Source organism: Protomyctophum parallelum (assembly GCF_964188405.1).
Source record: "Protomyctophum parallelum genome assembly, chromosome: 17".
NCBI lineage: Eukaryota > Metazoa > Chordata > Actinopteri > Myctophiformes > Myctophidae > Protomyctophum > Protomyctophum parallelum.
In genome coordinates this window covers 19,219,668-19,242,974 of record NC_139719.1, presented here as the reverse complement: position 1 = coordinate 19,242,974, position 23,307 = coordinate 19,219,668, and the positions used below count along the sequence as shown (strand labels likewise).

General features: G+C 45.8%; 2 protein-coding genes across 4 annotated transcripts in view; one reads left to right on the top strand and one right to left on the bottom strand.

Annotated features, from left to right (window-relative positions):
• cpn1 (carboxypeptidase N, polypeptide 1) overlaps positions 1–23,307 on the top strand; it is a 409,472-nt gene that overhangs the window by 268,491 nt on the left and 117,674 nt on the right. The window lies entirely within an intron of this gene.
• Positions 1,403–23,307, bottom strand: part of LOC310874110 (serine/threonine-protein kinase tousled-like 2) — a 32,511-nt gene continuing 10,606 nt past the window's right edge. The window contains exons 4-20 of the mRNA XM_083786787.1: positions 23,168–23,234; positions 22,592–22,629; positions 18,174–18,260; positions 17,496–17,588; positions 16,889–16,999; positions 16,368–16,504; positions 14,088–14,258; positions 12,625–12,691; positions 11,779–11,876; positions 10,107–10,188; positions 9,879–9,970; positions 8,842–8,931; positions 8,059–8,228; positions 7,039–7,177; positions 5,641–5,752; positions 2,516–2,623; positions 1,403–1,616 (exon numbers count right to left, since the gene is read on the bottom strand). Coding sequence (XP_083642913.1) covers positions 1,404–1,616; positions 2,516–2,623; positions 5,641–5,752; positions 7,039–7,177; positions 8,059–8,228; positions 8,842–8,931; positions 9,879–9,970; positions 10,107–10,188; positions 11,779–11,876; positions 12,625–12,691; positions 14,088–14,258; positions 16,368–16,504; positions 16,889–16,999; positions 17,496–17,588; positions 18,174–18,260; positions 22,592–22,629; positions 23,168–23,234 — 1,875 coding nt within the window. The 3' untranslated portion in view covers position 1,403. The remainder of the gene's footprint in view (positions 1,617–2,515; positions 2,624–5,640; positions 5,753–7,038; positions 7,178–8,058; positions 8,229–8,841; positions 8,932–9,878; positions 9,971–10,106; positions 10,189–11,778; positions 11,877–12,624; positions 12,692–14,087; positions 14,259–16,367; positions 16,505–16,888; positions 17,000–17,495; positions 17,589–18,173; positions 18,261–22,591; positions 22,630–23,167; positions 23,235–23,307) is intronic.

Sequence of the window (23,307 nt, the reverse complement as noted above, 5' to 3'; positions counted from 1 at the left end):
TTTTTTTTTTCTCCCTGGAAATAAAAAACGTCTGGGTTTCCGAGGCTACAACTGCAGTGACAACACACAAAGGTGTGTGGGTGAGGAATCGATTGGCATGACAGAATAAAAGGATAAAAAGCAACCTGAAACAGAAAAGGGCAATTAGATAGACCGAAAAGCCGTTTTGGCCGGAAACTCAAGAGTGCAGGATGTGAAGCTCCCCTATTAAACGGCTGCTGAAAATGCCATTTAATCCACCCAGAACCCCCAGTAAGCGAGGATCGATCATAATATCGTTTTGAAAAATGAGGCGCAAATCTAGCTTGATTTGACCCAAAAAGAACAATCTGAGATTATTAGCGTTCAAAAAATCTGCGTCCCCATAGACAGCGTTTAAAGCCAGCGAAATTTCCATTTTTCTTTTTTTTCACCGAACCGCTACCAGAGAGTGTGTTATGACCCATACAGGACCACTATAATCAATTGATATTAAAATAGGCGCCGAGCGCCATTTAGAAAACAGGCGTGAAAAGGCGATTCAGGCCGCCGAATGAGATAATCTACACCGTAAAAATCCTTTAGAGGATTTAAAATCTTAGTGTACCAATACGTGTTCCATGTGTACGCTGGGAGTTACAGACCCGTTGAGTGTCCCGCCAAGACTCCCCCCCATTGACCAGTGGTCGAGGAGGGGGACGCGACGTTGACAACCAGTGTGTTAAAGAAGTCCGTAGTCCGTACATTGGCCGGGTGGGCTAAATGTTTGGGTTGTACCGAGCCCCCACTGGCAGAGCTTTGCAGGAGTAGGGGGGGGGAGAAGGTGTGCATCTCCCACACAACACAGCCAACAGAGCTGTGTGTGAGTGTGTGTGGAGGGGCGGGGGGGCTGTGACATCCGAGCGTGCACAGCAGCCATATTGGACAGAAATTGGGCCACTTCCTTCACGGTGTCTTACCCAATTATACTCATTATCCGTTCAAATTTAGTGTAGAGTAGAGTGGTTCTCGATCTTCTTCATTTCGATGGACCAGAACTCGGTTGTTGTGCAAATGGAAGCATTTGTACACTCTCAGTTACACAACCGTACGTATACGGTGGGTTCCATTTGGAACCCACTCCAGGACACTTTTTTTTAAAGACCCCCCACGGGTGTGGCAGAAGTGTTTCCAGTGAGCCCGACACACGCACAACAACAACAGCAGCACCGCCCTGACTCCGTTTGACCAGAATGGAACCGAGCCTTAATTGGAACTGTGAGCCTTAAAATCAATATCGTCGGTATAACACCTGTGACGGTAGTAAACGGAGAGGCCCGAGAGTTCTTTCCAAAATGGCTGCTGTGCATATTTAGAGCCTATCCAGTCAGCGCAGAACACACCCCCCCCCCCCCCCCCCCCCGCCCCGCCCCTGGCTTTCTTCTTCAGTTGGAGTTGGAGGCACTTCTGTTGTAGGAGGAGGAGAGGGAGGTGGAGGGGGCGGGCGCTGCGGGTGCCGTCCCCCCCCCTCCCCCGGGCCCCCCGCCCCCGCCGCCCTGTGCGGCCCGGCGAGGCGGCATGAGGAACGGGTCGCTGGACAGCGCCAGCACGTCCACGCGGTCCTCCTTGCGGTACGCCAGGCACCGACGGATGAACGCCTGGGAGAGAGAGAGAGAGAGAGAGACAGTACGTTTTAACCCATTTTGACCTGGGGAACGATTCTATAAATGTCTTCCACATCCTGACCGTTTTCTGAAAAAGCTATGTTTCTGTGTCGGTCGTTCTTCGATTTTTCTAAATGCTAAAGCATAGCATAATGCTAACACCAAAAGGGGTTCCCGCCCCAAAATGGGTTTTAACAGCCTGGCGACAGCTAGACGAGTTTTCCGGAAGTGCATCATTTTTTTCTATGGGACCACCCGGCGACTAACGGCGATAGCAGGCGAACGGGCGATGGTCGAAAAGTGGGCGGGGCAACGTCGCACCGAAAAGATAAAAACAATTCATCTTTTTGGGGCGATGTGTCGGCCGATGCTCGCACACTGTCAAAACGTACTGAGAGAGAGAGAACCATTATCATCTTTATTGTCACAATAATAATAATTGTGACAATAAAGATGATGACGGACAGATGGACTGACTGACTGACCTTTGCAGTTTTCATAGTAATCTGCGACCTACTGTCGCAATCAAGGATGGAAATGACTAAAATGGGACTGAAACTAATAAGCAAGTCACTAAATCTATAGCCTGGGGTCCACCTATGGCGTCTATGGCATAGGCAGCTCCCGGGAGAATCTAAACGCAGCTGTGCGACATGAGACTAATTAGTTGGAGCGACAGAGAGAGAGGAGTGTACGTGTGTGTGCCACATTTTCACGATCTTTCAAAAAAAATAGCAGATCTACAAGCTCGTAGCACGGCACTCGGTGCTGCGCTATGAGCTATGTAGATCTGCTATTTTTCCAATATCTAAAGTATGACATAATGCTTAAAAACACCAAAAGGGGGGGTTCCCCCGGCCCAGAATGTGTTAAGCGGAGCATTCCAGACGTACCTTGGCTTCCGTGGTGACCACAGGCTTTGGGGGAAACTGCACCTCCGTGGCTTTCAGGATGGTGTTCTCCTGCAGGATGTCCTGCTGGGACTGGTTGTGGCCGAACGGCTGCACACAGAGAGAGAGAGAGAGAGAGAGAGAGAGAGAGAGAGAGAGAGAGAGAGAGACAGATCAGGTTCAGTGGTTTTCAACACAGAGAGAGAAACAGATCAGGTTCAGTGGTTTTCAACACAGAGAGAGAGAGAGAGAGAACAGGTTCAGTGGTTTTCAACCACTGTTCCCATCAAGGTCTGTTCTTTATTCGAGCCACGGACCACCATTTGGTGAGATTTAGCCTGACCCAAGACTTTTACCATAGGAGAGATAACAGGCAAACATTGACCAAAATAACAATTCTTATTGTCTCCACCAGGCCGAAGGCATGGGGGGAGAGTATGTTTTGCACTCCGTCCGTCCGTCCGTGTGTGTGTGTGTCCGTCCGTCCGTGTGTCCGTGAGCAGCTAATCTCGGCCACCGTTAACCTGGTCGATGCCAAATTTTGCACACACACTCCCTGGATGCCAACGATGAACCTCTGCCCCAAAATTTCCAGAACGGCCTGTTATAGCGCCACCAGGAGGCCGCTTTGTGCAAAACAAGTTTTTGCACAGTACACCTACAGATTTTGTCCAAACATCGCGCAAATTGGTACACACTCTCTCTAGAGCCATTCAACGAAACTGGTCTTTCAGATTTCTCAGACTCCATCCTGATTGGTTAAGATTGGCTTCCAAAGTTCACAGGAGTGCTCAGTTTCAAACAAAATGCTGCAAATCATGAACACATCGCGTGATTTCCGTGAAATTGTGCACGCACATTCCCACTAGGCAGAGGAAGAAATGCCACATGAACAATTTCAACTCAGCCTCAAGGTGCCGCTATAACTGGTAAAAAAGTGTTTTTACCTCTAATTTACTTTTGTTGCCCTTTTATCCAACCACCAGATGAAGGCAAGCTGCAATGTCCTACATTCCTATCCTGGTGGAGACCTGTGCCCAGAAGGGCACTTTTTCTAGTTCTTATTCTTATTTTTTATCCCACGATTTTGCAACCTATTTTTTCACCCAGTGTCAATTATCTAATGTAATCCTGGGCGCTACCCTTCCTCTGCCAACCTGGGGGGGCAGCAGACTGACCTCATGCTTCCTTCTATGCATGAGGAGTCCAAGCTGCTTCTTTTCACCTGACAGGGGGGAGTTTTTGTGAGGGTACGTACCTTAGGGGACACGGGGAGAACATGCAAACTCCACACAGAAAGGCCATTTCGCCAACCACTGATGACACGGAGGAGAGGACACGCCCCCAGCGCCCACAGCGTCCCCAGCGGGAATCGAACCCAGGACCTTCAAGCTGTGAGGCGACAGCACTACCGACTGCACCAAGGGTATAGCTCATTTGTCGAGGTCCCGACGCCAGAAAATCAACGCTTGGCCAATCACAGAAACCCACGAGCATTGTCTGAACTGGGCAGAACGGGATCGACTCCAGTTATTGCCACACCTTGGTTGAACCTGGCTGTAACCTACTGTAGTCTGTAGCCTACCCTAACGTTCTTGCAACATAATCTGAATGACAGATGCTATATGTATAAGAGTAGGCCTATACGATGCTAAAATTGACGTGAGATAAAGGCACCTAATTTTTCTCTCTCACACTTTCTGACAAGCAGCTAGATATTAGACCAATAGCCTACGTTTTGTTATTCAAATGTAGTTGATTGCTGTGATATCAATCAGACGGCCAATGATCATTGAGTAACGCTAGCTCTGACTCGCACATTATGTGAGATCACCTATCACATATATAAAAGACCTTTAATATAGCCTATATCTTATCTTCTCTCTCTCTCTCTCTATTATTGATGTGAGTTGATCAAAACATTATAGCCTATAATGCTTGACTTGTCTTGTAGCCTAGGCTATAGTATACAGTATATAATGCCAGCTGGTAACACTATAAATCATATACTTCTGATGACACATAACCTTAAGCACTTACACAAGTCATTATTGTCATTTCAGAAGAGCTTGCTCTTGACTTTACTGTCCAGTGTCCATTCATGGGTTCTTTCAGACATGTTCATTGCGTATTTATTCCCCAGGTGATTTTTTTAACAGTCATAATTTATTAACTTTAGCTCCGTCGCATAGACTGCTCTGTTGTTATGAAACCATCATTAAGCAATGTAATCATATTGTGTAAAGCAATGTGACATTCTCTTTCTTTAAGACTAAAGGCAACCCTTGACTGTATAGGAAAAAATGAATAATATATAGCCACATAACACATTGATCATGACTTATGATTTATAGGCTTCCTCGCCGTTCTCAAATAGACTACTACTAATAATAATGTGACGACACCAGAAGTCCATTAACGTAAGCAAAGCGATGCAATGACAACAAAAAGACAGTAGCCTAAAACTAATCACATATTGACTTCCTCGTTAGCCTGATTGTCAGACTCTGAGAGCCTCCAGCTGCTCTTGAGAAAGAACCAGTGTGCTCAGTCGAGTGGGCGGGGTTAGGGTTAGGGTGGAAACCAGGCTACTTCCTCGTTGCAATGATTGAACAGCCAACTCAACCGATTGTCTTGGACGTGTCGTGTGGGTCACGTTTAAAAACACAAAGACCATGACATGCTAGAGAATGGCAAAAGAACAAGCTGACAGTGTGAATCAAACTTTATTTTTATTTATTTTATTTGTCTTCTCTGTTGCTGCGGGAGGTGGGCGCGGCCCCCTCGTTCATCTCTAACCGGCTTCGTTGTGATCGGCTTTTGGCGAGGCCGCAGCTGGCTGCTATTGGCCCACTCCGACTTGGCTGTTTGTTGATTGGCCGATTCTCAGTGCAGGCATTCTCCGCGCCACAGAAAATCCAGGACCGCGATTGGCCGCCCAAGCTCGACAAAGAAGTTACAGCAGGCGCCACCGTGCCCCAATTATTCTACGCGCTCCAATTGTATAGAGACATATTCAAGCACAAAAATGTGCATCTCCAAGATTATTTTTCAAGGCTTTGCTTGCTCTACTCTGCAGTCCAGTGAGGAGTGAAGGTGTGTGTGTGTGTGTGTGTGTGTGTTAGTACCTTGCGTCCGTACAGGCTCTGGTAGAAGATGACCCCCACCGACCACACATCCACCTTGCTGGAGATTTTCGGGGGCTCCTTGCCCACCACAAAGCACTCTGGAGGCAGGTACCTGGACACACACACACACACCACACACACACACACCACACACACACACACCAAAAAAGACGGGTCAGGGTGTGGGTGTGTGTGTGTGTGTGTGTGTGTATTCTTGTAATAATATACTTTAGTGCCAAATGTCCCCACAATTATAGTAAAGAGTTTGATAAATGAGACTTTGTGAGGACAGTTCTTCTGGTCCGCACAAGAGAAACGGTCATTATATATGGTATTAAACACATTTTGTAGAGAGGCTTGAAATTAGGAAAAGATTCAGGTTACGGTTAGGGGTTAGTGTTAGTGATGCTTGTAGATCTACAATTTCAGTTAGGGGTTAAAATGGCCCAATTATCTTTTGTAAAAATGTCGAGGTCCTCTAAAGCACCGTTTTCCCAAACACTGGGTCGGGACCAATTTGTGGGTCGCAGACACATTTTTATGGGTCCCTTGAATATTTTTGTTTCCCTTGTTTTATTTCAAACATTTTCAAAAGAAGCCCTAAAAAAGTTAAGATTTTCACGAATTAAAAACTAAATTCAATTGAATGAAGTTTATCCAGATGATTTCATGAAGGAATCAAAGAAAAACATAAGAAATTCCATAAATCCGAAAGCAAACGTTAAAGAAGTAGTGAAAATAGCCGATCTACTAAAATAGCCGATCTACTAAAATAGCCGATCTACTAACGCAAATCGTTGCATTGTGTTGTGAGTAGGCATGTAACGATACACTCAACTCACGATACGATACGTATCACGATATGAGGTTCACGATACGATTTTTCACGATTATGTTCAACACAATTATTTTCCAGACAAGTGACCAAAAAAATAATTATTTTTAATGATTTATCTTCCCCCCCCCCCCCAAGCTTTTTTCACAATTTTTATTTAACTACATTGCAAACATAATTGCCTTCCTTGATGTATTAATGAGCATCAATAACGACCATCACCTGGGCACAGTCACAGACACATACAGCTCCCCTCTGCAGGCCTCTACTACTGAAAGTGACTGCATGGAGTCTCTCATTTCTCTCCAAAAGCATGTGAATATGATTACAGCTCGATATACGATATATCGTTACATGCCTAGTTGTGAGCTTAGTACATCTGCTATTTTCCCTAGTTTGTTTGAGTCCCGGGCGAACGTCTACTTTCTCTTTTGGGTCACGGGCTAAAAGGTTTGGGAACCGCTGCTCTGAAGTATAGTAAAACAAACACACACAGGAGTGTGTGTGTGAGTGTGTGTGTGTGTGTGTGTGTGTGTGTGTGTGTGTGCGTGTGTGTGCATTACCAGTATGTCCCCGCTCCCTGGGAGGTGAGCTCCATGCCGTCCACAGGGTGGTAGCTGTCGTCGTCCATGATCTTGGAAAGGCCAAAGTCGGTGATCTTTATCTCGCCGCACGCCGTGCCGTTCACCAGCAGAATGTTGCCTATAGTGGGGAGCGTTGGAGTCGGTCACAGGGATTAACCCATTCTGACCTGAGATCAGATTCATACGAGGTTTCCACTGGGGGACACACTGGTCTGATTAACCCATTCTGACCTGAGATCAGATTCTAAAAAATGCCAGTCGTTCTTCGAAAATAAATAAACCTAAACCTAACATGATGCTAACACCAAAATGGGTTCCCGTTCAGAATGGATTAAAAGCAAAACAAAAACACGCTCTTGTAAATGCCTGTTTTCGTTCGCTTCCGACGTTCTTTTGTTGGTCCACTCACCGCTGTTTTGTTATGGCCGTCCTCTCGACTCTGGTCAGCTCATAACATTAGCTTCTGTTGCCACTCGCTAAGTATGGGTTTCTATGCCGTTCAGACTGTCATTGGCTTAGGAGGCAGCCGACCATGACTAGGTCGCTAGCAAGGTCGTTAGGAGGCAGCCAATCGTGATAAGGTCGTCACTAAAGTCGTCTTTACAGTCATCAGTAGCGGTGGGTGCAAATGTAGTCCAAAGTCCCAATCTGTGACGTGTTGTGCTTTTATGAGATATCCGAGACCATTACAAGTTGGATTATGGAAGTATTGCTGGTTTGACCCAGTCTAAGGGCCGATTCATACATTTACAGCTGTTTCGGCGCTGTAGTGCGGCGTAGTGCGCTGTAGTGTCAGAAACCTTCAGTAGCACCCCCCCGAACCTCAAATGACGTCACATTGTAAAATAGGAGTATGAATCGGCCCTAATACTCTGTAATCTTTAAAAAAAAAGACTGAAATCAGTCACGACAACTTGAGAACTCGAATCCATGTAGTCAGACCGAATACATTTTGTAATGCTACTATGAATACGATTACGTGAGAAGCAGAACACTGACCAGGCTTCAGGTCGTAGTGGATGATGGGCGGTTTGATGTGGTTGAGATATCGGAGCGCGTTGACAATCTGCATGACGATGGAGCGCCCCTCCTTCTCCGACATCAGCTTGTTCTGCTTCAGGTAGAAGTCCAGGTCGTTGCCTTCGCAGAACTCCAGCACCGTGCAGAACCTGCGCACGCACGCACGCACACCACACCACGCACACACACACACACACACACACACACACACACACACACACACACACACACACACGTCAGGTCAGGTGTCAGGTGGAAACCTCGGATGTCCAAAACGGTTATACTTTTCAGGATTAAAATTAGAAAATGGCAAAAGTAGTTTCAAGCTTGCTACTTTTGATGAGATAAGAGGTTTGGGCCCGACAACAATATAATAAACCAGACGTAGCCAAACCTTTCCAGCTGATATGAATTGAATGTACTGTCTCCAGGGGACCCAAACGTACAAAAATACATTGTGTTCCAGTTATTGCCCATGAAGCAATAAGCTGGGGGGAAAAAAGAAGAAGGTTTTTATGCGTTTGCTCAGAGGCTCCCAGCTCTAAACTAAAAAGCCTGCTGAAGAACACTAATTAGCTGTCGTCTAATCCAACTTTCTAATTAAATTAACTCCAACCGCCACAGTTTTTGAAAAAACGTTTTGGAATCTTGAAATAATAATACTTTTTAAAATGTAGGAAAAAAAAGGGAACAATTTGGTTCAATTTGTACTCTCTCGGAGCTAAATTAATTAACACTGTGTATTTTCAGGTGAACACTTACGAGTCCGTGTCGAGTGAGAAGTAGTCGTAGAGTTTGACAATTCTAGGATGATCCAGCTCTTTGTGAATTCTGTACTCCCTGCAGGCATGTCTGCAAGCAAAAAAGCACATATCAAGTGGATATTATCAACCACATGAACCCTAGCCTGGGCACCATTTCATTTAGGGTATATGATCCTGTCGGGAGCGGATGATGATATCCTTACGTCATGTTGTAGTATTGTTTTGTAGTCGACAGGCAGGAACAACAGGCAGCAACTTCCTTTTCCCTCAAACCGATTTTTCTCAATAAAAGCTACAGGCTATACGAGAGCTTTTATTGAGAGGGAAAAGGAAGTTGCCGCCAGCCTGTTGTTCCTGCCTGTCGACTACAAAACAATACTACAACCTGACGTAACGATATCATCCGCTCCGACCGGATCTTTTGAAACAGAGACTTTTGAAACAGAGACCAGGCTTTTCTCCGAGGTGGTGGAAAGCCTGGTGAGGCGAGGGAGTCCCTATTCTGGGACGGAAAGTCTATGAAAACAGAAAAATCTAATCTATGAAAATCTTAAAAGCTCACATCACGTTCGCAACATGGGATTTAGTGTAGGGGGGGGGGGGAAATGGAGCGGACCAAGTATAGAGCCCTGGGGAATAGTTGAAAAATAGAAGGACGACTGACATAGAAACACAGCTTTTTCAGAAAACTGTCAGGATGTAGAAGACATTTTTTTTAATCTGATCTCAGGTCAGAATGGGTTAACACCCTGAGTGGCATAAATGGAGGTCTCAAATAGTAACGCTCAGGACGGAGATTACCGGTAATCACAGGACGGAACTTTATTGAGGGCTGTGGAGCGCCTGCTGGGGAGCGCCTGTTGGGCAACATTCAATGTCATTTCCCCTTGGGACATCATCCAAAATGAATGAACGTGAATAACTCTTGATCTAAATCAATCCGGGGCGTTGTGGGGGCGTTAACAACTGAAAAGGGAAGTCTTTTCCAATTGAAAATACAGAAGCGGTTTGATGGTTCAAAGTGTCCGGACTCACTTGTGGTAGTTCTCCTTCTTCTCGTCCCTCCAGTTCTTGTTGAGCTGATGGATCTTCACAGCCACGTACCTCTGCTCCGTCAGATCAAAGGCCTGGAGAGAGAGAGAACATCACATCGCGTTCAATTCATTGTTTTACAGGATTATTTTTTTTTAATATCGCCTCAAAAATGCGACCCACAGGTTGAGAACCACCGATTTAGAAAAGCATATATATATATATATATACCTTATAGACTTCACTGAAGCCTCCTTTTCCCAGGAGATGCAACAGCAGATATCGCTCGTTCAGCGTCTGGTGGTCTTTGAACCTGCAGGACATAGACAGGCTTCAATCAGCGTTGATTGGAACCGACCGACGCTTCATTTATGCTCCGTCGTATGATTGTAATGGCACCCGATGCAAAAAGCAGGTTTGTAAAGCCCAACGCGCACACCGTCTGTGAACGCTGCGCGCCCAACGATGCGCCGCTGTTCTAATTTCTCGGCGTTGCCGCACGGCCTCCTTCTTTCCGGGAATCCGTGGGCGTGGCTGGCCACGTCGCGTCGCGTCCCGTGGGTCTCGCTGTGCGGCTATGACGCACAGCGAGACTGTGCCGCGTCGCTGTGTTGGGCTTAAGAGAGGGGAGGAGTGTTGTCTGCACTGCACTGCACTGCACTGCACTGCACTAAGCAGGTTTATAAGAGAGGAGAGGGTTGAGTTGTGGCACACTGGCCTACTTGGAACGATGCAAGGTTGAAAGTTGGAGATTATGTAGCCCATTTTTTTCACCCAGTGTCGATTATCTAATGTCATCCTGGACTCTAACACTCCCTCTGCCAACCCAGTGAGACCTCATCATACTTCCTTCTACGCATGAGGAGTCCAAGCCGCTTCTTTTCACCCGACAGGGGGGAGTTTCCCTGGTTGGACGTAGCGCGTGGAAGGAACACAACGTTATTCCAACCAGTTCCTTTCCCCTCCATCAGGCGCCCGGGCTGGCCAGGGGGAGGCAGTATAGACTAGAGGATAGGATTACTGCATGTTTTTTGTGAGGGTACCTACCCTAGGGGACACGGGGAGAAGACGCAAACTCCACACATTGAATTTGAACACGTGGGGTTTCCACCTCTCCTGACGGAGACGATTTGTAGAATCGGCCTCGAGGCCAGCTAGATGTTGTGTTTATGATCGTCGGTCTTACTCTTTTTAACTAAATAAAACACAGTGTAGCTGAGCCCGTGTGCAGACTTCTCTCTTTACATTGCCACAACAGAAATTAGACCCAAACTACTGAAAATAGCAGATCTACAAGCTCACGGCGTGTTGTGAGCTTGTAGATATATTTTCACTTGTCAGCTACTATTTTCAGCTTATGAGCTTGTTTTCACTTCGTCTTAAATATTTGTTCTAATTTATGGAATTTCTGAGATTTTTCTTCTATTTCTTCATCAAATTACTGAGAACATGATTTATATTAATTTGGTTTTTCATTTGTGAAAAGTTCACTTTTCTGGGAATGCTTTTTGAAAATGTTTTGAAATAATAATAATAAAAAAACAAATGTAGGAAAAATATGGGGACCCATAACAACGACTCTGTTCCATTTAGTGTGCAGTGGTTCTCAAACTATTTTAATTTCAAGAACCCCATATAACTCAGAGTGTACAAATGGAACCATTTTGAAACTCATTCAAGGACACTTTGAGACTCACTGGTTGCAGCAAAGTGTTTCCAGTGAGCCAACATGCACTGTTTCTGACCAGAATGGAACAGAGCCTTCATTAGTATCATTGGTAACACCTGCGAAGGACGTATAGGGAAGTGGCCCAAGTTCTTTCCAAAATGGCGTGCATGCATAATGCATATAGCCCATTGACTTCCCCCTGAATGAATAAAGGTGAAAGAAGACAAGACGTACTGGGAGCTGTCCTCACTGTGGATCCTCTTCAGCTCTCTGATGTGCAGGTTCCTCACTCTCTCCAGACGCTCCAACTCCGCCTGGATCTCTGCCTCCTCCTGGTGGACAAACACGGCACAACACACCGAGTGTTACTCCCACTACCCCCTTTTTGAGTGGTGCAACCACTCAAAAAGGAACAGCAATGTCCGTGTTCACCTATGTGTTGGTTCACCTATGTATGTGTTCATGAGCACCAGTATGACTGACTACCAGTAGGGGCGCTGTTGTGCCAGAAACAGAGAGAGAGCGATAGTATTAGTGCTGCACTGTTGCCTGCTAATGAGAGAGAGAGAGAGAGAGGAAAGGGGGGAGAGAGAGGAGAGGGGGGGAGAGGGGAGTTGCACCACTTAGTTCACACGGGTGTGATTTTTTTTCCCCACCGATGAAAAATATTTCAAAACTTCAAACAAAAAGCTATGACGACTGAAACTATTACCAAACATCAGCAAAATAAGAAAATCAACTAGGTGCTCAATGGAGGCGCAGAAAAAGCTTAAGAAGTCGGCGGTTGCTTCAAAGATCAAAGGGACCGAGATGCTGAAGAGAAGGGCATCAAGGGCATTATTAATAAAGTACCTTGATTTTATATCCACGCTCTCCTCATTTTTATACTTTCGTCAACACAATGAAAACTAGACTAAAATGTTAGGGAGGAGAGAACTGGTGGATAACCTAAAGATCCACTAAAAGTTATAGTTATTCTAAACTCGGCCACGCGCAGACAGGTGTCACAATGTCGCTTGACGACAAAAAATACGACAGAAAACTAATTGGAATTTAATTCCATGCAGCTGTGGACGCTACCTTTTTCAGGTGACCCAGTCGCAGCTTGAAGATCTCCTCTTGCTCGTGATATTCGGCCAGCGACAACCTGTGTGGCACGACAGACAACACACGGTGACTTTAAACCCATTTAGGCCTGACGTCAAAATATATAAAAAGTCTTCTGAAAGAATATATATATATATATTCAAAGATTTGTGCCACATTTTCACGATAAAAAAATAATATAGCAGACCTACAAGCTCGTAGCGCGCAACTCGGTGGCACGCTATGAGCTTGTAGACCTGAGGCCGATTTTCTTTTTTGTTAAACAGTTTTCTGAAAAACCCTATGTTTCTATGTCAGTGGTGCTCAACCTTTTTCCATGTCAAGGACCCCCAGAATTATTATTATTATTATTTTTAGTCTCCCATATTATGGAACAACCTATCTTCAGATGGCGGCCAAATACATAATAATTCTAGGGGTTCTTTGACATGAAATAGAAATAGAAACCACTGACATTAGGAAACATGGGGGTTTTCTGAAAACCATCATGATTTTAGAAGACATTTTGTAGAATCAAACTTCAGGTCTAAAAAATGGGCTTAGACTTAAGCAATATTACACGAGAGGGTGTGGGTTAACGTGATTATTGCCACGACAGGGATGCGGTCAGGAACGAGACGAAGTCGAGATCCGCAAGCATCACTGAAGTGGCAATAATCACGTTAAACCACACCCTTGAGTGTAATATTGCAATTCTACAACAGTTAAAACCGTTTAAAAAGTCTTTTAATGACAGATGTAGTCAGTACGACCACAAATGTCCCAAGAAACTAGCTAAGCCTAGCCACCGAGTTTTGCTAAGCGCTCTGGGGGAAAACAGAGCAGCTGAATTCTTTGTTTTGATTAGGTGGTGAACAGTGCCGGTTTAACCCGCGGCTAGAAGGCCGTTTCAACCAAGAATAGTACTTCTAAAACAGGTAGTCCCAATACTTCATTCTGATTGGCTGGTTACCATCACGTGACCGGTGTAAATTTCACAGATAACCCACTCCTTCAATCACTTTGTATCATCCTGCAGCCTTGTAGCTGAACTGGGGAAGGGGAGCGCTTGATTGCTTTACAAACACATGCCGTGCGGGCGTCTAAGCTCCGCCCGGCTCATATGACTGTGAATGTGTGGCTCCAGGCAGCCCCGTAAATACATCAAGCGCTATTCTCCCGTCACATAGGCTACTTGCCGAGCAAAACAAGGAAGTGTTGTGGCTCTGGCTCGCTCGCTCTGGTGGCGCAAAGCGTAGCTACTTTTGTGAATTTAATAGTTTTATTAGGTTAATATTGCTATATGTTTGTAACCGTTTTAGAAAAGCAATAAGCCACTCGAGGCCCCAGCTTACCGGGTATTTTACACTGGCTGGGAGGGTAGGCCTACGCCCCCAGCCAGTGTAAAATACCCGGTAACCTGAGACCTCTCGTGGCTTATTGCTTAAGTAACGTACGCCTCGTTCTCCTGGCCGTTGCTCTTGCTCTTGCGCTTGTTGTTCTGCTCGAGGCTGGGCGGAGGCATGGAGGAGTTGGACTGCAGCGCGGCCGACGGAGGCTTCCTCTTGCCCAGCAGCTTCCGCTGCCTCTCCATGTCCTCGCGCTGGGAGTTGATCCTCTCCTGCTGCCTGCGGCGCACAACCAAGGAAAAAGAAGAGGGGAAAAAAACACCCCACGCATGCATAAAAGTGAATGGCAAGATCGAGTGGCAAAGTGTGAATTTAAAGTTTTGACCCGAGATCAGATTCTAAAAAAAAATTGTTTGGAAATGAGTTTTCTGAAAAAGCTATGTTTCTGTGTCAGTCGATAAAAAAAAAAATAGCAGACCTACAAGCTCGTAGCGCGCCACTCGGTGGCGCGCTACGAGCTTGTAGGTATATCTAACGGATACACAGTATGTGTGTAATCCAAATACATACAGTATACTGTGTGTTTGTGTGCACCGTGCACTAGGTCTAGATACTGTTCAAAAAGAGCTAAAAAAATTATTATTCAGGATTTCAATTCAAATATAGCAAAAAAATAGCAGATCTACAAGCTCAAAACACGCTGCATGCAGTGCGACGCGTTTTTAGCTTGTAGATTGCCCACCTCTGCCTCAACGTCACGCGACACCAGCATGCGGCTGGCACCACAAATAAATAAACACCTGACCGCTCATAGATGTAATGGGGAAAGTGGTCACTGCACTCACATGGAAAAATACATCCCCTCAAACTCTCAGATGCGGTGTTTTTTTCCTCCCAGTGTGGAGGAAAGAGGAGGCTATAGGACGTGAAATGTGATCGCTCCCTCTCGAATAAACAAATGCTCCTTTGGTTTTTGTTGTGTGTAAACAATAATTGCGATTCCCAAAGTCTGTCTGTGTGTGTGTGTGTGTGTGTGTCGCCGTGATGCCCGGCATGATTTCAATCAGCTGCAGCCCCTCGAGCACTAATTTGTGCTCCCTCGCCCCCTCCGCAGAGAACTCAATGTTTGTATACAAATAACTGGTCTAAAAAAATGGGTCTGGTGTGGACGTGCAGGAACCACTGTCCAATGAGGTCGGCGTCTACCTATTTATGTTTCGGTGCTGTGCTGTTAGCAGCCATAATAATCACTACTGATTAGGCACAGCCCCGCCCGCGGGGTGTTTTCTGTCCTGTGTGAATGACTGACTGACAATCGATCGTCATGCACAACAGGTGTGTAGTCAGACCCAGCTCACAGTCCTGTTAGTTAGGTGTGAGTGCTTAAGCCAGCCATCACACCCACACCACTAAAGAACTTATTTTTAATGGCCCGCCGTGTTTAAATAAAGATAAATCGGTGGGTAGGTAAATAACATCCAAATATATTATTATGTATATCGTTGTACTTCATGGTATTATTCTGCATGTGAAGAAGATGAAATAGCCAATTGCTTTACCAATTCTTCTCCCCAATAAGTCGTTATGCCGATTGAATTCTCCCGCTGCTTGTCACTGCATTCGACGTCCCGCCTCCCATCCTACTCGTTCCTGCTCAACAGTCCCAGCCCGTAGGAGTGTGTGCAATGACAAACATTATACCCTCCCCCACCCCGGCATTCCCCTCACCCAAACTAGGGGTCAATTGAAGTTTCAACCCATTTAGACCCGACGACGATTCTACAAATGCCTTTCTATGTCGCGTGGAAGGAACACGTTATTCCAAACAGTTCCTTTCCCCTCCATCAGGCGCCCCGGCTGGCCAGGGGGAGGCAGTTTAGAGACCAGGATTACTGCATGTTTTTGTGAGGGTACCTACCCTAGGGGACACGGGGAGAACATGCAAACTCCACACAGAAAGGCCCTTTCGCCAACCCCGCCTTCGGGTATGGGCACTGATGACACGGAGGAGGAAACACGCAGCACCCACAGCGCCTCGAGCGGGAATCGAACTCAGGACCTTCTAGCTGTGAGGCGACAGCACTACCAACTGTGCCCCTAGACCGGCTATTTTCAATACTTACATAATACATTCGTTTTCTAATTTCATGGAATCTCTTACGATTTTTATCTTTGACTTCTTCATGAAATTACTCGAAGAAAAGAAAGATTTATTTAGATTTTAGAATGCTTTTGAAATAGTTTAAAAACGAAATGTAGGAAACCCATACACAATTGTGGCTGTGGTTCCCGACCCACCGTTTGGTCTAACGGATACACAGTATGTGTGTAATCCAAATACATACAGTATACTGTGTGTGCGTGTGTTTGTGTGCACCGTGCACTGACTTGATGAGGTTCTGGAAGGCGTGTCCGTCCGTCCATTGCTCGTTGAAGGAGGCTCCGTGACGCACAGTGGTGAAATGACCCAGACGCAGGCGGTCCTGCATGCTCTTGTCCCTGCACGTCATCTTCTCCTGCTTACACTGCGCACACGCACACGCACGCACGCACACACACGCACATTACAACAAGGGTTTCCAAAGTTTGACACCCTGTATGTTGGTTTTTTTTACTGTAGAGTGAGAAAACAATGCTGCATATAAAAAAGAAAAAGAAAAACTCCCAAACTAGAAACTAGAAACACTCCCACATAAAAAGGGGCAGGGTAGAACACTTTTTTTTTGCGTTTGTTTTTCTATAAGTATTAAACGAATACTTTCCGAAACGTCTGCATGGGAAATTCTCTTCCGGGGCCGCTCGTCGTCATGAAAGGGGGCGGGACTGTGACTATTCAATCAATGTGCTTTCCGTCTCTCTATTGCTTCAGTTTTGAGTGCGCGTGCGCGCACACACACACACACACACACCTTCTCAACGAGGAGTGTCTTGCTCATGGTCACACATTTGTTGAGTCTCTCCTTGTGTCGTTCCAACAGCTTCTGCTGTTCATCGATCTGACGTCTCAGGTCACAGTTGGCCTGTGAACACGAACACACACACACACACACACACACACACACACACACACACACACACACACACACACACACACACACACACACACACACACACACACACACACACACACACACACACACACACACACACACACACACACACACACACACACACACACACACACACTTAAAAATGTATCCGCGACCACACAAATTTGTTCCCGATCCACTGTTTGGGGAAAACGGTGATACGGTGATATTCTAAGCCAACCATGATGCTACTGTAGCCCATTTTGGGGCGGGAACCCCTTTTGGTGTTAGCATCATGTCATGCTTTAGCTATTGGAAAATAGCAGATCTACAAGCTCATAGCGCGCCACCGAGTGGCGCGCTATGAGCTTGTAGGTCTGCTATTTTTGAAAAATCAAAAGAACGAAGCTTTTTCCCGAAAACTGTCGGGATGTAGAAGACATTTTTAGAATCTGATCTCAGGTCAGAATGGGCTAGCTGCCTTTACCCTAAGCAGGTCGTCAATGCGGCCCTCCTTCTTCTCCAGGTCAGAGTTCTTGCTGGTCTCCAGAGCGCTCAGCTTCTCCAGGGTCAACTCCGACTGGTGGCATGCACAGACAGACAGACAGACAGACAGAGAGAGAGATAGAGAGAGAGAGAGAGAGAGACATAGACAGACAGACAGACAGACAGACAGACAGACAGACAGACAGACAGACAGACAGACAGACAGACAGACAGACAGACAGACAGACAGACAGACAGACAGACAGACAGACAGACAGACAGACAGACAGACAGACAGACAGACAGACAGACAGACAGACAGACAGACAGACAGACAGACAGACAGACAGACAGACAGACAGACAGACAGACAGACAGACAGACAGACAGACAGACAGACAGACAGGTCAGTATCGAGCAGTGCTTCCCAAACTTGTTCATGTCAAGGAAAATCGGACTCCCCATCGGACTCCCCATTTGAAAACACATAATGCCAGGGAAACCCGCATCTTCTCAGAGATGATTTTTTTCACGGACTCTAGCAGTGATCCCCCCCCCCCCCCAGTGTGACATGCATTAGGGTTGGGGGTTAGGGTTAACTCTGAGAGCATACAAATGGAACCAAATGGACCCCTTTCGTTCCATGTGTACGCTCTCAGAGTTACAGACGCGTCTTTACCTGGGAGGCTTTGTGATTGTAGCAGTAGGAGGCCTCCATCTTAACTGTACTGGCCGATGACAAGTCTGGGGGACTGTTCTGCTGAACCTGAAAGACAGACAGACAGACAGACAGACAGACAGACAGACAGACAGACAGACAGACAGACAGACAGACAGACAGACAGATCAACAACCTGTCGTTGATCCAGACCCTCCTCAACAGACCTGGAGGAGACCCGTGTTGATCCAGACCCTCCTCAACAGACCTGGAGGAGACCTGTGTTGATCCAGACCCTCCTCAACAGACCTGGAGGAGACCTGTGTTGATCCAGACCCTTCTCAACAGACCTGGAGGAGACCTGTGTTGATCCAGACCCTCCTCAACAGACCTGGAGGAGACCTGTGTTGATCCAGGCCATCCTCAACAGACCTGGAGGAGACCGTTGTTGATCCAGACCCTTCTCAACAGACCTGGAGGAGACCGTTGTTGATCCAGGCAACAACGCCTGCGTTCCTCGCTTCATGTGTGCAAGGCCCTTTAGGCCCCATTTCTAGCCTTTTGGTATGAACCCTAGCTCTGGTCCATAGCTCTAATGCGTTTCATTTAGAGCTATGTTACTCTCAACTTCCGCCGCTCGCATGAATGCAGACCAGCCTCTCCTCTTTGGCGTAAATAAAAAGAACGTTTTTGCTACTCACCAAAACAAAGGCCAGTTGTGTCATTAGAAAGCCTACTTTCCTTAGTGGACGCACTCTGAGCCCCCCACCACACGTATAAACTGTACTTTTTGGCCAAATGGGGATTTTGTTTCCACCGGGAAAAACATTTTTTTAGTTACTCCGCTGCGCCCTCTACTGATGTTGCCCAGAGAACTGCCTCATTGAGAATATTTTTCCTCTGGTGAAAAAAAATCCCTTTCTGGCCAAAAAGCACCGTTTATACGTGTTGTGGGGGGCTCAGAGTGCGTCCACTAAGGAAAGTAGGCTTTCTAATGACACGACCCGCCTTTGTTTTGGTGAGTAGCAAAAACGTTCTTTTTATTCACGCCAAAGAGGAGAGGCTGGTCTGATTTCGATTTGAGATTTAAAACTGAAAGTCCCATAGCCTTTACTGCGCAGGGCAGAATCGTAGAAGCAGTAGAAGGCTATGAACCAGAGCTATATGAACCCCAACATGCCTGTCTCAGGCCAGACACACTAACCAACAAAAGAACACTGAAAGCTCTTTTTACTATGACTAAGGACACGTCTAATCGATAAGCATGGGCCAAACATTCACATTCAACGAACCTCCACACACACCGGCACAACACTCAAAACATAATTATATACAACAGCTCTTACTAGGTGTTTTTATTGACTGAAATGGGAATTAAACGGGTTCAGGGGCATGCGACAGAGAGATGGAGAGGAGATTGGTTTGGTGAATTCATTCATTAGCTTGTTAAAATGACAGCACTCGTGTTGGAGTCGTTAGCACATTGCCCAGGTGTTATGTGTGGTGGTGATTGCAGACAGACGGCGTGCGATTTGCTAGGGTAGGATTGTGTCATGGCTAATGGCTATTAGTTGTACAAAGAACTAGTGTCTACGAGGGCAGTGGTTCCCAAACTTTTTCATGTCAAGGACCCCCAAATCGACATGTATTAGCCCGCAGACTCCCATTTCAAAACATATGCCAGTGACCCCCCATAAGAGAAGATTGTACGGTTCTTGTACGGTTCTAGCAGTGATTACGAAACATTAATTTCAAGGACCCCCAGTTGGACATGCTTTAGTCCCCCATTTAATGGCATTTCTATCTCTGGTACCCCAATTTATATTGTACAACCACTGTTAATTTAACTGAGTGTACAAATGGAACCAAATAACGGGTGAATTTGGTTCCATTTGTACACTCTCAGAGTTACAGACCCACAAGGGTCCATTTGGTTCCAAACTATCATTTAGCTGGGGACCCCCTGGAACTCCCTCAAGTACCCCTAGGGGTCCCCGGACCCCACTTTGGGAACCCATGTACTAGGGCTTGAAGGAGCACTTCATTATAAATATAATTGGTCCTCAGAAAATGCTCATTTATAAAGAAGGCACCATTTCCGTTCACTCTCATTGGTGGGGCTGTGTGTGAACCGTTCCAAAATCAGCCTACCAATGACATTATCGACGGGTATTCCAAGCAAACAGAAACTGCAGCCTGTCTTGTTTTGGAAAGGCAGTGTGTGGAAATAGCAGTCATTGCTCTTGAATCAATGAAAAGGGTTAAGGTAATCATGTTTGGAATAAATGGTAAATGGTGCATTTATATAGCGCCTTTATCCAAGGCGCTTTGCATAGATTGCGCATTACATTTACCCATTCACTCACACACACACACACACACACACACACACACACACACACACACACACACACACACACACACACACACACACACACCAACACACACACCAACCAGCACATCAGGAACAATTAGTATAGGGGTTCAGTGTCTCGCTCGAGGACACTTCGACACCAACTCTGGGGAAGCCCGGGTTCGAACTGGCAACCTTGACGGTTGCCATCCGGCCACTCTACCCCTGAACCACCGCCGCCGAAATGATCAATCGATTCGACCTGTACATAAGATGTAACAATAAAGTACAACCTTTTTTTTATATGTATATATATTTTTATCCCACGATTTTGTAACCCATTTTTCACCCCTGTGTCAATTATCTAATGTGATCCTGGGCTCTACACACCCTCCACCAACCTAGTCCCCATATATGGGGGACAAGGGGAGAGCAACGGACTTGAACTCATGCTTCCTTCATGCCCGAGTGTCCAAGTTGCTCCTTTACACCTGATACAGATCATGAGTGAGGATCACTTATATAACCTTGTCTTGATCAGGGTCCACTTGCGAATGTTGAAAGGGTTCAATAGCCCACAGCTTGAGAAGAATGAGAACCAATGGAATATAAAGGTTGAAAAGAAAATGCCCCCCCCCCCCCCCCCCCCCATGTTAATTGTTTTTGTGTTAATGGAAGCGTGCAAACAGACAGACAGACAGACAGACAGACAGAGCTGGGTGCTCACCGAGGTGTTAGAGTGTAAGTGCTGTGGAGAGGAGCGCACCAGAGGAGGAAGGCCCCGGACAGGCCCGGTGGTCCCACCACCACCACCCACACACTGGACGGAAGCACACACACACACACACACACACACACACACACACACACACACACACACACACACACACACACACACACACACACACACACACACACACACACACACACACACACACACACACACACACACACACACACACACACACACACACACACACACACACACACACACACACACACACACACACACACACAAGAAATACAAGAAATACTTGTTATTCAAAGTAGGGATGGGACGATAATCGTTATTTATTTATTGAGAGAAAGAAATAAGGAAAAAAAAAAACGCTCACAATAACAGAGATTTCAGTTTGTTGTGAAATCGCCTGCAAATTTAGCTGCAAATTTAGCTGCAAATTTAGTACCAGATATTACGCTCTATACTTGATGAAACGGACCTGTAAAGATTAAATTATATAATTCAGTAGCACGTAAACGCTACGCTACGGTATAATTATACTCGATGAAACAGACCCGTAAAGAGCGCATTTGGTACGCCCTTACTTCACTCCACGCAAATCGATTCGGCAAAATAGCAGATCTACAAGCTCACAACGTGAGCTGTGAGGTTATTTTTCTTTCATATCATCCCATCCCGGTGTCACTCGCCGAAGAGCAACAGATCTACAAGCGAGGCGTTTGTTAGAGACGTGGAGGTTTGTTTTTTCCGGGGCAGACATGAATAGACAACACCGCCATGCGATGATAACGGGAGCATACGTTGAGATAAGAGAAAGAATTGCAAAGCAGAGAGAGCAATAAATGTCCCTTTCACATTGTTTTATTTACCTCCATGTTCCTCTGTCCATGGAGTGCTAACTTAACCTATTTTTGGGGCGGGAACCCCTTTTGGTGTTAGCATTATGCTATGCTTTATCTATTGAAAAATAGCAGATCTACAAGCTCATAGCACGCCACCGAGTGGCGTGCTACGAGCTTGTAGGTCTGCTATTTTTTGAAGAATCTTGAAAAGTGACATGAAAGTGTTTTGAAAACGACCGACATAGAAAAACAGCTTTTTCAAGAAAACAGTCAGGATTTAGAAGAAATTTGCAGAATCGTTTCAAGGTCAAAATGGGTTAAAACTACGTGAAAGGGACATTTTATCGTGTGCTTGTTCTCTCTCGTGTTTAGTATAAAATGCACTAGCGAGAGGGGGGAGCGTGAGAGAGGAGGAACATCCCGCGATGTTTCGGAACGTGACCGTTCGGTACAGACTCGGTGTGTTCGCTCGCGGGAAGAGTCGTGAAGAACAATTACTCACCTCAAAATAGTCGCTTATTTTTGTCCCTCGTCCTTTTCCTACAAAACACACCAAGAGCAGAATAACACTTCAGTAATTGTCGTTACTGCTTTTGCATTTTTGTTAACATAAATGGATAACTGTGAAATCTGGCCACTTGCCAGGGGAAGTGTACAGTTCTAGTTCACTACTAAAATAGTCGCTTTTACTTCTTTGCTTGTTCATTTTGTATAAAAAAGTTAAATGTTCTTTTCATATACCGAGATGTAATGTTTGCTTTCGAAGTTCTCAAATGTAGGAACTGTAATAAAATGTAGATTTAACCCATTTTGGGGCGGGAACCCCTTTTGGTGTTAGCATTATGTTATGCTTTAGCTATTGAAAAAATAGCAGATCTACAAGCTCATAGCGCGCCACCGGGTGGCGCGCTACGAGCTTGTAGGTCTGCTATTTTTGAAGAATCGTGAAAAGTGACATGAAAGTGTTTGAGAACGACTGACATAGAAAAACAGCTTTTTCAAGAAAACAGTCAGGATTTAGAAGACATTTTGCAGAATCGTTCCCAGGTCAGAATGGGTTAAAACATGCAGGACTCACCCTGGTTGCTGTCGTAGCCGTCAGCTTTTCTCTTCCTGCTTCTCTTCTCAGTGGACTTCTCTGGAGTCTGGAGGAGCGAGATGGAGAAAGCACACATCGGCGTCAACCAGCTCTAAGTCTGCCATCGGCAATCTACTCTA